The sequence below is a fragment of the Rhinolophus hipposideros genome, assembly GCF_964194185.1.
Source record: "Rhinolophus hipposideros genome assembly, chromosome: 9".
Classification (NCBI taxonomy): domain Eukaryota; kingdom Metazoa; phylum Chordata; class Mammalia; order Chiroptera; family Rhinolophidae; genus Rhinolophus; species Rhinolophus hipposideros.
In genome coordinates, this window is record NC_138055.1 from 74,948,755 (window position 1) to 74,966,152 (window position 17,398).

The following is a 17,398-nucleotide window of genomic DNA, read 5'->3' on the forward strand; positions in this document are numbered from 1 at the left end:
AGAAAAAGTGCTACATAGCTCATTGCTGAATATCACTATAGTCACCTTCAGAGTACTCCCATTGAGAACCTATGCACCAGTGCCAGCAACTAGAACACCCTTCAAAGCAATTTTGGAACTCTTTTTTCTGGAATGGCCATCAGAGCTGTCGTATTACCCTTGATGTCCTGAATGTCATCAAAATGTCTTCAATATTTTCTCTATCTGCTGGTAAAAAAATAAGTCATTGGAGGCCAGATCATGTGAGTAGGGAGGGTATTCCAATACAGTTATTTGTTTACTGACTAAAACCTCCCTCATAGACAGTGCCGTGTGAGCTGGTGCATTGTTGTGATGCAAGAGCCATGGATTGTTGGCTAAAAGTTCAGGTCGCCTAACTTTTTCACACAGCCTTGTCAGCACTTTCAAATAGTAAATGTGGTTAATTGTTTGTTCAGTTGGTACAAATTCATAATGAATAATCCCTCTGATATCAAAAAAGGTTACCAACATCGTTGCAACAAGTTCACAAACCTAATTGTCAGACCTTGTGTGTGTGTGTGTGTGTGTGTGTGTGTGTGTGTGTGTGTTTGTTCTTAGTTCGCCTATGGTATGAAGCCGATAAACGACCTTAAGTTAAAAAGTCTTGTTCCAAACTGATCTGAAATACGACCACCTATTTATTTATTTTATTTATTTATTTTTTTTTTCATTTATTTATTGGGGTGACAATTGTTAATGAAATTACATAATTTCAGGTGTACAATTCTGTATTACATCATCTGTAACTCCCATTGTGTGTTAACCACCCAGAGTCAGTTCTCCTTCCATCACCATATATTTGAAACAACCATCTAACTTGTACTGTTGTTATAGGAACTTCATTCATTACAAGCGAACCTCTGCTGGGTATTGATAAGTATCTTTAGTGATTTGTGTTCTCTTTATCATCCAATGGTCTAGCATGGTTACCTCCCTTTTCCTTTATCCTACCAAATAGTAAATAACAAATATTATGTTATACATTATTTTTCTCTTTTAGTGGCTAAATATCACCAAGTCCTTAATTTCTCATCCTATGACAGGTTTCCAGATTCCTTCCTATACTGGTTTATTTCAAATCTACTCCATACAGTCAATAATTTTTCTTAAAGTGTGGCGGCTCAGGAAGAAAAAATTGTGAATGGGAGCATATGGAGATAATCTAGACACAAACAAAATCTATGACCCAAGCATCTCAAAATTAAAAAAAAAAATTATCAACTTCCTAATGGGCATGGGTACTTATGTTGGTTACCAGTTTCATATAATTTTAAAAACACTTATCACAGCTTACTAAAAATACAACATAGTTTTTTAAAAATAATTTTGTTTGATAGCAGTTAAAGGGTTAATACAGCTTGTGCCCTTCATCCAAGGCAAATTTGGCTTGATGATAGCGTCTTATCAGTCAGGACACCTTCGGTTATGCTGTGGTACAATAACCCCAATATCTTGGAGGCTTAGAATAACAAAGATTTATTTTAGGTCAGGCTACATGTTAATAACAGATGGGCTAAAGCCTATAGTTCTCATTCTCTCACACTGTAACACGAGCTGATTGATCATTTGTAAAAAAAAAAAACGTAGCAAATCATGCACTGACACAAAAGCTTCTATGAGAAAGTTGCACATATCACTTCCATAGCCAAAGTCACGTATCCTTAGCCAAACAGCTGTCATTATTACATCTAGCTTTAAGGAGAATGGAGAAATCCTATTGTAACATGTGCTAAGAAGGCAAAGAGAGCTGGAATAGTTTTCAACAATCCTACTGAGTATCACGGAATGATGGATTCCATGTAGAGTTGGTTTATATCCTTATTCTGCAGTTCTATTACATTAGAAATACTAATATACAACATCTAGTGATGGATCAAAGAAGTCCGCTTTTGGTGACTGTGTCATTTGGTTCTGTATTTTTTGGTTCAAACATGCATATGACAGTCTTTAATGTGGGAGTAAGTCCTCAGCAGAGTCCACTCTTGGCAGCACATTGCACACCAGGAAAGCAGGGAGCCTGAATGTTTTGAAAACTTGGAAGATAATGATAGTAAATTGCTAATTCTGTTTATTATTTCAGTTCAAAAATAATTTGCTTGTATTCTGTTGCTGAAATTCGATGTCCTCGTAAAATATGACCACTCATTTACTATTGATTTCTTTCTCTGAGGCACAAAGGCTATTAAGTGTCAGGAAAAAGTCCATCTCTTGGCAATAGAGCTATTCAAATAGCAATTCAATTCTCTTAGGAAATTATTTTATCCCAAATCAACATTTTATAATCCTTATATTTCAACCCTTATATCCCCTTATATTTAATGTATACATTTAGGTCATTCAAGCTATTTAATACAGTAATGAACAAAACCTTGAGAAAACTACTTAAAAATCACAGAAATGGTCTTTACTGGGATTATCAGTAGTATATATATATATATATATATATATATATATATATATATATATATATATATACGTATATATGTAATATATATAATATACACACACATATATATATATATTACTTTAACTTTCATTAAAATATTTGTGGAACTTTCTCTTGTCAGTCAGTACCTCTCACTATGGAAAAGCAGCATCATGTGTCAGCCCAATTATCTGCTATGTTCTCTGAAATTACTTGCACAGAATAGGTGCCATTTAATTACTAACTGAAGATAAGACCTAACCAGAAAATAAGTCCTAGCATGACTTTTTAGGATGACATCCCCTGAACATAAGCCCTAATGCGTCTTTGGAGCAAAAATTTTTTTTTTGCAAGTATAATTTTTTTTTTTTTTTATTATTTGTTAGAGGGTGAAAAAAAAAAGTACACACATAAAATTAAGTTTTGGCATATTTTTAGTGTTTTCGCCAACTGTTACGTGGCGGAGGGGTGTCAGCTTTGGTATTTTAAATTATGTATAAAAAACAAGTGGTCATAAATAATTGGAAAAGAAAGAAGGAAAAGAAAGCTATCACAGAAAGCCAAAAGGCTAGTACTACTGGGTGAGGAAAAGCCACTCTAGGAATTTTAGAAATAGATAAATATGGAGCTCAGAGAACTGGGTCAAGCATATCCAAGTAACAACCTGTCCTTCCATATTTAACATGAGGCTGGGCCATAAATGTAACAACAGTTAGACACTGCACCCAAGGGTATTCCCTGGTTCAATAAGATATGTGACATCCAGCAAGTCACTCTCTCTCAAAATTAAGAGTTTTGGAGGAACTACAATATGCCTTGGAGCAAAAATTAACATAAGACCTGGTCTTATTTTCGGGGAAACATGGTAGGTCCTTTCAAGCTCTTTCAGCAGTAAATGACAATCAAGGTAAGTAATGCCCACTGTTACCTGTATTCTGTGAATAAAGCTGTGTGTGGATTGACATTCAAGTGTAACTTATTAATAGATAAATGCCTTTCTTAGTTGTATGCATAGATGGTCTTGCTTCAGTAATTATCTGAACAAAACTTTTTTCAGGTTGTCTTATAGATTAAAGAAAAATGGTTAATCACCCGTTTTCAGTAAAAAACAAAATAAAATTTCATTAAACTATTTTCCCCACGTGAGTGCTGCACATATGCCAAGAGCTGATTCAGTGGTTTCATCCAAATGTAAAACAAAATATGGGATTGCCTCAACATGTAACAATAACTACTGTTATACTTCTGTAAGGCAATTAACAAAAATGGCAATAGATTGCCCTACTTTCTTTTGGGTTTTAAGTCTTGTTGGCAATGGCATGATCTGTACCTATTTTTGCACTGGCAAATGCAACTAAGAATAATGCCACTCTAGTTCTTGTTCTCTTCCCCAGACCTGTCATGACAAAATTCCTAACTTTCACAATGGAGATTATTAACTAGACAATATTTCTGAGAAACTCAAATAATTTAACCACAGAGACCCTAAGCAATATTATTTGAGTAAGAAACCAAAACTTCAATGGTTTCATGCTAGCATTACAGTCAGTATCCAAGAAATTAGGAGTGAAAAGATTCTTGGATCAACAAAATTTATTTTTCAGATATTCACCATTGTACATCATACTTTCTAGTTACACTTCTCTTTACTGGCCTGAGGATTCACCTCTCTGGCAGCATGCATTCATATTTATGTTTTTACTGAAGAACTTTCCACTAGATGGATTCATAATATAATTTTATGATTCAGAATATTGTATAAATATTGCTATTTTTACCATTACTTCCCACAGTTAAAGTGACACAGTAAGAATAATGAAGAAAATTCCAAACTGAACAAATATAAACAATACCACACAACTGGTGTGAAATGTTAGTCAAGACTAGGTAACCAAAATAATTTCTGTACAACAGGCATTGCCTTTAACAACAAAATTATTGTAAGGACAATACTATGACCATAATATTAATCTTATTAGTCCAAATTTATAAAATGTAAGATAGATAAATTAGTTCACCATGTTTCCCTGTGACATTGTTGGATTACCTATAGTTCAGTTCTAGATTTCCAAGGACCACAATTGATACACAAACCACACTACCACAGATAGACAGAATTTGTAAGATACACTCATAATTTTTTTTTTTTTACATTTTCAAATTATTTTATTTTTCTGTTACAGTTGACATACATTATCATATTAGTTTCAGGTGTACAACATAGTGATTGTGATTAAACATTTATATAACTTACGGAGTGATCACTCCGATAAATCTAGTACCTATCTGACACCATACATAGTTATTACAATATTATTGACTATATTCCCTATGTTATACCCTACATCCCCATGACTATTTTGTAACTACCAATTGTATTTCTTAATCTCTTCCCCTTTTTCATCCATCCCCCCAAACCCCTTTTGTCTGGCATCCCTTAAATGTTCTGTGTATCTGAGTTTGTTTCTGTTTTGTTTGTTTATTTTGTTCTTTAGATACCATATATTAATATAAGTGAAATCACATTGCATCTGTCTTTTTCTGTCTACTTACTGCACTCAACACAATACCCTGCAGTTCCATCCATGTTGTTGTAGATGGCAAGACTTCGTTGTTTTTTATGGCTGAATAATATTCCGTGGCATATATGTACCACCTCTTTGTTATCCATCCATTGATAGATACCCACGCTGCCTCCACATCTTGGCTATTGTAAATAATGCTGTCATGAACATATGGATACACGTCTCCCTTTGAATTAACATTTTGGGCTTCTTCAAATAAATACCCAGCAGTGGGATCTACCAGGTCCTTTCCTCTGTCTCTTGTTTTAAAGTCTATTTTGTCTGGTATAACTATTGCTACCCCAGCTTTTTTTCTTTTCTTTTTTTTCCATTTTAATGAAATATCTTTTTCCATTTTTTTTCTTTCACTCTTTGTGTATCTTTCAGTAAAGTGAGTCTTTTACAGGCAACATATTCAAAGATCTTGTTTTCTTACCCATTCAACCACCCTATGTCTTTTGATTAGAATATGTAATCCATTTACATTTAAAGTAATTGTTAATAGATATGTAGTTATTGTCATTTTATTATTAATATTTCTTATCTTTTTTCTTCTTAAAAATATCCCTTTAACATTTTTTTTGTTTTTGCCTCTCAGTTGCAAATCCGTTTTTCTTTTTTTAATTTACTTATTTTTATTTTTCAATTACAGTTGACGTTCAGTGTTATTTAATATTAGTTTCAGATGTACAGCATAGTGGTTAGACATTCATATAATTTATGAAGTGATCCCTGATTACTCTGGTACCAACCTGGCAACACACATAGTTATTACAATATTATTCACTGTGTTCCCCATGCTACATTTACATCCTCGTGACTGTTGTAACTACCAATTTGTACTTAATACCTTCACCTTTTTCACAGATGTAATATTCCATTGTATATACGTATCACCTCTCCTTTATCCAATAGTGCACTGATGGGCATTCAGGCTGCTTCCATATCTTGGACCCACCACAGGCCAAGTTCTGCCACATTCTGTCCTGCCCAGGTCCACCTGGCATGAGCCACAAACCAATCCAGACATGGCCGCTGCCCGCACTGTAATTGGAGGTATCTTGAGATGTCAAGCCACAAACCAAGGTTGGCTGTCACTAGTGGCAGGCTTAGGGCTGCTCAGACAGAGATCCAGGACATGCCAAAACCAGATGCTCCTTGTTTGGGTTTTGTGAACCTTTGAGAGATTTTAAGAAAGTCCACAGCGTGAGTCAAGGCAAGCCATTTATACAGAAAAGCCACTGGAAGCAGCTTGTGTGTGCGCAAAATTTGGTTGGGGCATGGTCTCAGAGAATCACCAGGGTGGAGCAACTAGGAAAGGAAAGGTGTCACCTTTCCTTTGTCACCTAGCAAAGGAAAGGTGACAGCCAGGTTGATTTTATTTATTAAAATAATTCTGTCTGTATGCAGGGAGGGGGAGAGCTCAACAAAGAAATAATGGCTTCTGCCAGCTCCTTTGTCCAAGAGAAGCTGCCCCTCAGCTCTCTTTCTGAAGCCAGACAATTCAGTTCCTCCCCATGTGTCCCTGGCACCTTTTGAGCTGCTGCCCCAGTGATGGATCTCAGAGTATTTGAGTCCATTAGTGAGTAAGTCTGTGTAGGGACCCTTTAAGAGGAGCATGTGGGAGTGCAGCTGCCCTCTGCTTAACTCAGACACAATCTTTGCTGGTTTTCACAGCCGGAAGTTATGGGGACTTCTCTCCCTGGTACTGAAAAACTGTGCTGGGGAGGAGCTTGGACCCCTCACTCCTCAGGTGGGCACCTCGACAGCTGAAATATCGCTCCTGATTTGTAATGGTCACATGCCAGTGTGGGACCAGCCCCAGGTCTCTGCCCCTCCTACCAGTCTTAAGGTGGCTTCTTCTATATATCTGTAGTTGTAGGACTTTAGTTCAGCTAGATTTCAGGTGAATCTCAATAATGATTGTTCTGTGATTTAGTTGTAATTGATTTGGTCCTGAGAGATGAGCACAGAATTTACCTACACTGCCATCTTGACTGAAAATCCCTTAATTTATTTTTCTGATAGTTGGTGTATAAAAATGCAACCAATTTCTGAATATGAAATTTGTGTCCTGCTAGTTTATTGAATTATTTATCAGTTCTAATATCTTTTTGGTAGAATATTTGGGGTTCTCTCTATATAGTATTATGTCATCTGTAAATAATGACAGTTTAACTTCTTCCTTTCCAATCTGGGTGACTTTTATTTCTTTTTCTTGTCTGATTACTACGGTGAGGATTTCCAATTCTATGTTGAATAAAAGTGGTGCAACTGGACATTCTTTTCTTTATCCTGATCTTAAGGAAAACTCTTAGCTTTTCCCCACTGAGCATGATGTTAGTATGATATATGGCCTTTACTAGGTTGATGTATGTTCCCTCTATTCCCACTTTGCTGAGTTGTTTTTGTTTTTGTTTTAAATCATAAATGGGTGCTGGATTTTGTCAAATGCTTTTTTTTTCTTTTTTCTTTTTGCAACTATTGATAAGATCATATGATTTTTATCTTCCATTTTGCTTATGTAGTGTATCAAATCAATTGATTTGTGGATAATGAACCAATGTTGCATCCCAGTAATAAATCCCACTGGATAATGGTGTATGATCTTTTTAATATATTTTAAAATCTAATTTGCTAATATTTTGTTGAATATTTTTTTGCATCTATGTTCATCAGGGATATTTGCCTATAATTTTTCTTTTTTGTAATGTCTTTGCCTGGTTTTGGAATCAGGGTAATGGTGGCCACCTCATAGAATGAGCTTGGGAGACTTCCCTTCTTTTGAATTTTGGAAAAGTTTGAAAAGAATAGCTGTTAATTCTTGTTTGAATGTTTAGTAAAATTCACCCGGGAAGCCACCCAGTCCAGGACTTTTGTTTGTTGGGAGCTTGTTTATTACTGATTTGATTTCATTAATAGTAATCAGTTGGTTCAGATTTTCTGTGTCCTCTTGATTCACTCTTGAAATATTGTATGTTTCTAGGAATTTATCCATTTCTTCTAGACTGTCCAATTTGTTGTCATAAAATTGCTCATAGTATTTTCTTGTAATTCTTTGTATTTCTGTGGTGTCTTTTGTCAATTCACCTCTTTCATTCTTTTATTATTTGGGTCTTCTCTCTTTTTTTCTTGATGAGTCTTGTTAAAGGTTTATCATTTTATTTATCTTTCAAAGAACCATATCTTGGTTTCATTGATGTTTTGTATTGTTTTGGTTAAGATGCTATTTCATTTATTTCCACTCTGATCTTTATTATTTCCTTCCTTCTACTCACTTTCGTCTTTGTTTGCTATTCTTTTTCTAGTTCCTTTAAGTGTAAGGTTAGATTGTTTGAGATTTTCCTTGTTTCTTGAGGTAGGCGAGTATTGCTATGAATTTCCCTCTTAGAACTGTTTTTGCTGTATCCCATATATTTTGGGTCATGTTTTCATTTTTATTTGTCTCAAGGTATCCCAGAGAACATGGAGGATAGTTGCCACCTTCCTTGGGCCCTCAAGATGTGTCCAAGAAATACTGTAGCTTTGGGGATAGTTGGGGATAGTTGCCTGGTACCAAAAGTGCCTCCAGTGATGCTCTAGTTGGACTGGGTGGGGTCCCAGGGAGTCACTGGAGTGGAAGAGAAACAGAGTTCACCAGGCCAATGTAGTTTCAGATTTGGATGTGTGTGGGAGGGCTTAACATGGGAAAAATGGTGCTCACCTGTAGGCTACATGGGAGGAGAATTCAGCAAAGGACAACAGTGGCTGTCCCTCTAGCCCTAACCCTGAAGCCATATAACTTGATGTATGTCTCTGGCACCTCTGGAGTTGTCATTCCTCCACTGGAGCCCAGGGTGAGTGCCTGTGAGTGAGTGAGTATGTGTGTGGGCCCTTTGAGAGGATGTCTAGGTGTCCAGCAGCCTTCAGTCTCACCCAATCAGGTAGAATCCCTGATGACTTTCACAGTCAGATTTTGTGAGGACTCTTCTTCCCAGCTCTGGAACCCTGGGCAGGGGATCCCAGTGTGGCCCTGGAGCCCCTCACTCCTCCAACACTGAGATATCCCTCACGATGCTCAACAACCACAGGTAGGTGTGGAGCCAATCTGTTTCATCGTCTCCACCCTTCCTATCAGTCTCCACATGGCCTCTTCTTTATATCCTTAGTTGTAGGAGTTCTGTTCAGCTAGTCTTCAGATGGTTATCCAGGTTAATTGTTATGTAATTTAGTTGTAATTTTATTGTGGTCATGTGAGGCAGTAAGCATCGCTATTACCTACTCGGCCACCTTGCCAGGAACCAATAATTTCTATAAATATCTTCATGTTTATTTTCTTTTTTACTCTCATTCTCTGTTTTCTAAAAAAACTGTTTAAAGATAAAGGCCTGTGTGTTTGTTTGAACAGATATCTATACCACATTACGTCTCCAGAACCAACCTTTCCCCAAGCTATAGACTTTGGTGCCTGTTAGATATCTCTACTTGGATGTCTGGAAAACATCATTGATTTGCTATATCCCCAACAGAACTCTTACATAGTTTTCTCCAAACCTGATCCTTACAAAAGAGTCCCATCTCATTATATCACTATTCATCCAGTTGTTCAAGCCCAAACTAAGAATTGATTGAGATGTCTCTCTGTCATCCTTATAGCCAATACATCAATAATTCCTGCTGACTTTACTCTCAAAAAATACATGTTGAATCTGACAACTTCCTACTACTGGCACTGTTGCCACCACCTTCATCCATGTTGGCATCATCTTATCTCTCACCTGATCTACTCATTATTTACTTTATTACTGGACTTTCTTGTTTCTACTCTTGTACACACACTTGTATTTTCACAGCAGTCAGAGAGACCTTTAAATCTAATCCAGTCATGTTAAAACTCTCCAAGGACTTCTTATCATGTGTAGAATGAAACCCAAAGTTCTTACCATAGCCTATGTGGCCTATGTGATGTGCTCTATGGCTGCCTCTAGGAAGTCTACCTTGCTTATATCACTACAGACATTCTGCCTTTTGGGATGTCCCTTCCTTGGACTAAGATCATTCCTGCCTCTGGGTTTTTGCATTGTGATTTCCTCTGCCTGAAATTCTATACCTCATTTTTTGTGACTTGTTCAATGACTTCAAGTAGGTTATTTTCCTGTCACCCTAACTTAATAGTGCCTTACTCCCACTCCCCTAATCCTGCTTTATTTATCTCCATAGTTTTGTCACGCTCTGACATTATACTGCATATTTGTTTAACATCATTTTCACACTGGAATATAAATTCCATGAAGGTAAAGTTTTTGCATTGATCACAAGCCAAATTCCCAGTAAGCAAAGATATATATTTGATGCGCCCTATTTTTTAGTTGGTTCTATGGAAACTGGAAGAAATGATAGAATGCCTAAAAATGAAAAGTCGGCCACCAAATCTCAGGGGAGTAGCACACTGTGAAGGAAGAAAGGGTGTATAGGAGATTTAACCTTGGTCTACAAAATGAATACAGGCATTTAACCAAGAGATGTCTCATGGGGTTTCCATATTTCTTAAACCTTTCCACTGAGCAGCCACTGACTGAAAATTCACACACTTGGAGAAATTTCCTTGCATCCTTTGGTCAAATTCATAAGTTAAAACTTGGAGATACAATTTTGCTTATTTATTCAAGCTGTATTCATTGTAAACAAAAACTAAATAGTCAGCAAATTTACCTGGTAAAGATTTAGCATAAGTAGTCTAAATCAAATCTCAGCAAAATCCAAATTGTAACTGCACTGGGTAGGTTACAGTTTAAATTTGTAGTGAGAGAGGTTTTGTGTGTCTCTCCACCTTAATCACCTGGGTCTTGCCCACCTAGTAACTACTCATAAACTAGCATAATTGAGGCAAAATAATGTATATTAGCCACAAGTAGAGTTGCAAAGAGAGAGGTTGATGCAAACATTCCTCAAGAAGCATATACCCTCTGCTACAACAACCTTTCCTGGTAGTCATTGGGTTCAACTCTTAGGGGAGGATGACAGTAGGTAATTAATTACTGGGAACTTCTAGCAAGGCAGATATTTCCTATGGTTCTAATTAATGAATTATTACTTACTACCTGATAGGAAAGGAAGGATGACCTTATTATTTTATTTAAAAACAGCATAACATATATCTCTCAAATGAACTCTCTTGTAACCAATTAAATTCATTAGTTGGCAAGTCAATTCCATCACAAGTCAATACAAATTTCAAATGGTCATTACTGTACACTTGATTCACCTTCAGTATCTTAACATCATTAGCAAGGAACGCATTACAAAAATTGGTTAGAAGGGCATATCAGCCTGTTCAGAGATTTTCCATTATTGCACCAGACAGTAAATTTTGAATAACTATAATAGTCAGTACGAGGTTACTCTTTCAGATTCACCTGTGAAAGATTGAGTCGAATGTTCTTTTAAGAAAATCTAAGCCCTCATTAATTCTGACTATTTCTAACTGAATATCCAGATGACTTCATGTGATCACAAATAGTTTAGACTACATGTAATAGTTACCTTCTGAGGCAGTTACTTCATTGTTACCATAAGATCAACATTCGGTTTTATATGAATGTATAAATCTTGACTGGATCTAATTTAAGAATCTAGCAGACTAAATTATATTTTATCATCTGTCCAAGAAGCTAAAAAGAGAAATCTAAAATGTAATTCCAATCTTAACTATTTCAACTGTTTGTGAGGAAAAGACATGTTTTCTATTCAGGAGACATGTGGCTGAACATAATTATTAGAATCTTAGTGTCATACCTCTCGGATAGCAGTACAAAACTCACTCTGAAGCACTTTTTTAAGGGATTGTAGCTTGTGCACTGGTACTTCTCCAGATTCCTGCAGTTTTTCCAGTAATTCAATTGCTCTGGCAACATCTACATGAATTGAGAAAGAGAGAGAGAGAGAGAGAGAGAGAGAGAGAGAGAGAGAGAGAGAGAGAGAGAGGGATTTAGAGTACATTGTGTCTCATCAGCAAAGTGTCTCATCACTCCAATTGAATGGTGACAATAAAAAGTGGAATTAATTGCAAAATCAGAACTTACAATTCATAGCTTATTGATCTCATCTTTTGTAAAAGGTCATTTTAATCTGGTCCACACAATTTGTCACTGAATACATCTTTGATGTCATTTCATGTATCTTATCTCTGTTATACAAATCAGTTTGAATATTCTTTCAGAAAAGAAATGCAGGAAACATGTCTTTTATTTATTCTGGTATCCAATAACCAAATGAATCCTGTACATTTTACCTCTGAGATTTTTTTTTCCCAGTGTGACTTTTCCTCTATCATACCACATTTATCACATCTGCAATTTTACATTTATTAGTATGATGATTTGGTTATATGCATGTACATCCCTTCCACTTATCTATAAACGCCTAAGAGGATAAGAACCTATCTGGTTTGGTACCATTACATCCCCAGAGTCTGGTATAATACAGTTAATAAATATTGATGAATTAATTAATGACTCGGCTCTCACTATTTAACTGCCATTACATGGTGCCAGGCCCTCATCATCATCTCTCCTCTGTCCAACTGGAATCATTTCTTCTCCTCCAGCCTTTTGATGTGGCCCATAAATATATCATCCTAAAATAAAAATCTAATCTTGTACCTACCTACCAGCTTCTAGGACAGTACCAAGCAAAAGAATTTTCAATAACAATTAATTTAAATGCTTCTCTTTCACTCGACAACACAAAGGTTACACTTGACAGAATCAAAGGCTCATGTGTCAAGAAACAGCCTTTGATAGCCATAGCTTTAAAATTCCCAGGTTGGTTTTGTATTGCCAAGAGAAAAATGATATGATGAAAAGCTGTTTTAAAAATACTTGTGGTGATCTCTTCTACCTTTGTTGCTGTGGTCAATAACTCACTGAAAAGTCACTTAGGCATTTACGTATGTATAGAATAGAGGTTTTCAATTCCTAAGTGATCAGCTCCAGAAAGTATTCCATATCTACTCCCCCAGATTATAAATTCATCCATCCATACATACATACGTTCGTCCACTAATTTGTGTTCCTATAAGATCTGGCACGAAGGTTAACAAGAAGAGTAAGACAAACTTTCTTTGTGAACTCACAATCAAATGAGAAAGGAATATAATACCATATACCATGTTTCCCTGAAAATAAGACCGGGTCTTATATTAATTTTTGCTCCAAAAGATGCATTAGGGCTTATGTTCAGGGAATGTCATCCCGAAAAATCATGCTAGGGCGTATTTTCCAGTTAGGTCTTATTTGGGGGGAAACACAGTAGCTACTTAAAGTAAAATTGTTACCACCTCAGAATTCAGGTGAGATTGGCAGAGGTGCATATATCTAACCAAAGAAAATAACCAATAAGTGATTTAAATGAAGATTTTCCCTTGAAATATTGCCAATTGATTGCAAATTTTAGCCTAAAGAAGCATAAATCAATATGACATTGCCAGTTCCTAAAGTTTGTCTTATTGTACGTAAACTGGAAGTCAACATAGTTAATTGGACAATAACAGCCATATCCACAATCAACAAGTTACCAAGTTAAGAATTTTATGATTTCTAACTGCACAAAAGACTCTCCATAGACATCCACAGGTACATGAAATTCTCCACATATTTAAAAATGAGCTCATTTTTTTTTTTAATCCTGAAACTAGCTCTTCTCTTCCTATATTCCATATTTCCATTAATAGCATCCGCACCTAGCCTGTCTTCCAAGTTAGGTCATGGCATCATCTTTCACATTCACTCCCACAGGTAGTTAGTCAGCAAGTGCTGTAGATTCTACATCTCAAAATGCCTTTTGAATGGCGCCCCTATGTTTCATTGCTTGAGGGAAACCTTTATTATTTTTCATCCATAGCTAGAACACTTCCTAACTGTTGGGTTTTTTCTCTCTCCTTTTCTTTTTTCTTTTCTTTTCTTTTCTTTTCTTTTCTTTTCTTTTCTTTTCTTTTCTTTTCTTTTCTTTTCTTTTCTTTTCTTTTCTTTCATTTCCTTTTCTTTCTTTCTTCTCTTTATTCAATTTAATGGAGGGACATAAGTTAGTAAAATTACATAGGTTTCAAATGTACATTTCTGTACTATATCACCTATATATTGCATTGTGTGTTCACCACCTAGAATCAATCCTCCTTCCATCACCATATATTTGACCCCCTTTACCATCTTCTACCACTCCTCCTCCTCTTTTACCTTCTAGTAACCACTAAACTATTGTCTGCGTCTAAGAGTTTTGTTTGTTTATTTGTTTGTCTTGTTCATTTATTGCTAACTATTCTTTAAATTAATCTTTTCTCTTTTTCAGTCCATCCTCCACACTGCTTCCAGAATGATTGTTCTAAATGATAATCCTCATTATTATACTCCCCCACATAGAACCTTGTCTGGGTTCCCACTGCCTACAGGGTGAAGTTCAGACCACTTAGGGTTATACACAAGGTCCTTAACAACCTACCTCTTCTGATTCACCTCTAGGTATCTCATCCTGCCCCTCTTATACTTTGCCCATCCCAAATTTTTGTTATTCTAGGATACGCCACAGAATTCCATGCCTCTGTGGCTTTGCACATATCATCCCCTGTTACTGGAGTGCGATTAAGTCATTGATCCAGTAGTGCCAGGCAACGTGGTATGCACGGATACACAGTGGTAAAGGAGACAGCAGGTTGCTCTTGCTTTCATGGAATTTACAGGTTTGAAGGGTCACAGACATGTAACAAAGTGGGTGTACGCAATAAAGGAAGTGCTACAAGTTAGTTCATTGATGTATAACAAAGACATTTATCATCATCCTGGAGGTCAGGGAAGACTTCTCTGTGGAAGGAACAACTAAGCAGAGTGCAGGTGGGGAAGGGTGAAGAATGTTCCAGGCAAATAAATACAGATTGAAGTCTTGTCAAGAGAATGTGGATGTTCAAAAAACTGAGAGGATTTCAGTATGGCTGAAGTAGAAACCAAGACAAAAGTAGCCAGAGATGAAGAACCATATTATGAAAAAACATATTATGAAGGGTGTTTCAGGTCATATAGGGAAGGCTTGGCTTAAATAGCACCCCCTTAGACATGTCTTCCCTGACTCACCAAGGCAGATTTAGTTGCTTTCATATCTATATTCCTACAGGTTTGTTCACTCATCCATTGTAATAATTACTACTCTCTGCTACACCTGTTTGTATGTATATCTCCTTCCTCTAACCTTGCAAATCTATAAGCTTCTTGAGATTTCAGGAAAAACAATCTTATTTGTACTTATAGTTCAATGCAGAGTACTTGACAAATATTAGGTGTTTCATACATGTTTGTTTAATAAATAACAGATTAGTGAGTGAGACTAGCTCAGAAAGGCAGTGGTCTGATATGGGGAAAGGAGGCAAGCATAAATCTATAGGCTAACGAGTATGAGTGACTACAGTGGGGGAAGGTCAGGAAAGCTTAAAAAGACACCAACCTGAATATTCAGGAGTTCTTAACCTTGACTACACATTAAAATTGTCTAAGGTACATATAAAAATTAATGCCTGACACCCACCCCCCAAACAAATTAAACCAGAATATTCAGAACGGTGGTTCTCATCCTTGACTGCAGACTGGTATCATCTGGGAGCTTTAAAAACCACCGATGCCTGGGTCCCACCCCAGAGACTCTGATGTGTTTGGCATCTGTGTGGGGTCTGGGCATGGAGTTTTTTAAAGCCCTTCACATGATACTAAAGCAGCCAAACTCGGGAACCACTGGTCAAGTTGGCATGGCTATTTTTATAGCCCCTATGTGATTCTGATGTGCGGTTGGGGTTGAGAAGGTCTGGTACAGATTAGTGGTTTTAAACCATGAATGAGCCCAAGAATAACATGGGGGAACTTATTAATAAATGTAGGTTCCTAAACCCCCAACTCCGCTTTAGAGAGGTATAAGGATAAGGCTCAAGAATTTGCCTTTTGAACAAATGCTTGAAGTAATGCTGAAGTTGTTGGTTCAACGATGCCATTTGGAAAGAAAGTAAACAAAATGATCTTCCGGTTTTCTTTCAGCCCCAGAATTCCAGGAACTCTTGCGTCTTCTGTTATTCTTTAATAGCCTGTGTAATAGGACATTGAATGGGATTCTTTTAGGAGTCTCAGAATTATTGATAAAAGCCCATGGTTAAAAGTAATTCTTGTTAGGTACCATTTTAAAACAGTGTTTTCCTTAGCAAAGTCTCCTCATTCGAATCAACTTGTGGTGTTTTTAAACCAGTCAGCTACCCCAGACTAACTACCATCAAAATCTCTAAAAGTGGGATCCAGTCATTAGTTTTTTCTTTTTTAAAGCTTCCAGATAATTCCTATGACCATGCAAAGCTGAGAAATATTGCTCAAAAAGGAGCCATCAAGGAAACCAGACACACCCCATTAAGACTTATTAAAAGCTGAGCCAGCCCTGCTACATTACAACATAGGCATTGCCCAGTCCTTATTAAGAGGTCATTATGAGATGAAAAAAAATTCATGGGGAATTGTTCAGTCATTAACGTGGGACAGAGTACTAGGTCTTTTGCTTCCCTTCTATTCACTAAGTGAGAAGTGTTCTAAGAGAACCCACTGTAGCCATGGGAGGTGCCTGCTCCCATGGGAGACTAGAATCTCCTTCCTGGTTGCAAGGCAATGGACGTGGTGATGTGGTCATCTGTCTGCCCTTCATGCCTACCTGATCAGAGAGACAGACCCGAGGAGCAGAGCCCTCTGAAGCATGAACAAACTTGATGGTACCCACTGAGGGAATCCAGCACTGTGAGGTAATGGGGCATACAGCAGTTGCTAACAGCTGAAAGAGGTCTGAAAACCAAAAGCGGGAGAGTTCAGGTCCCTCCAGCCCAGACCTGGCTGGTGCTGCAGAGAGGTGCTAAGTGATAAATTGGATATGAGACTGGAGTTTCCAGTCTAATTCCCTTTAGTTCTGTCAAAGTACCAGAAATCTGCAAGGCCTGGATCTGAATGGTAGCAAAAGAAGCCGTTGAGTTAGCAAAATACTTGTTCTTAAAACCATTGCAATAAAGTGTGTGCAGTTCATTCAGGAGTCCCCTCAAAATTCTTATTCAGAATCTCCTCACACTTCTTTTATGAAACTATTCTGCCATATTTGGTTACTAATACAAAAGTTTGCGTTTTCTAAGACAGCTCAGATTAGGAAGAATATTTGGTGAAGACTGGTGGGGGGACCGATAAACAGAACCATGGCTTGGAGATCTTAGAATTTTTCTCGAAATCAGCTCCGCTTGTCTGCCAGCTCTCAGGTTCATAGCATTTATCCCATGATCTAAGCAAAATACTTAGGTATTACCCTTGTCCCCTCACTTCCTTACACATTGCATTCCGTTAATCCTCATTTCTAA

The 17,398-nt window shown here is 36.9% G+C and overlaps 1 protein-coding gene across 2 annotated transcripts in view; it reads right to left on the reverse strand.

The window, feature by feature from the left end:
* Window positions 1–17,398, reverse strand: part of LIN7A (lin-7 homolog A, crumbs cell polarity complex component) — a 148,040-nt gene that overhangs the window by 87,814 nt on the left and 42,828 nt on the right. For both annotated transcript variants that reach the window (XM_081058842.1, XM_081058843.1), the window contains exon 2: window positions 11,785–11,903. In XM_081058842.1, the coding sequence (XP_080914968.1) occupies window positions 11,785–11,903 (119 nt within the window). The remainder of the gene's footprint in view (window positions 1–11,784; window positions 11,904–17,398) is intronic.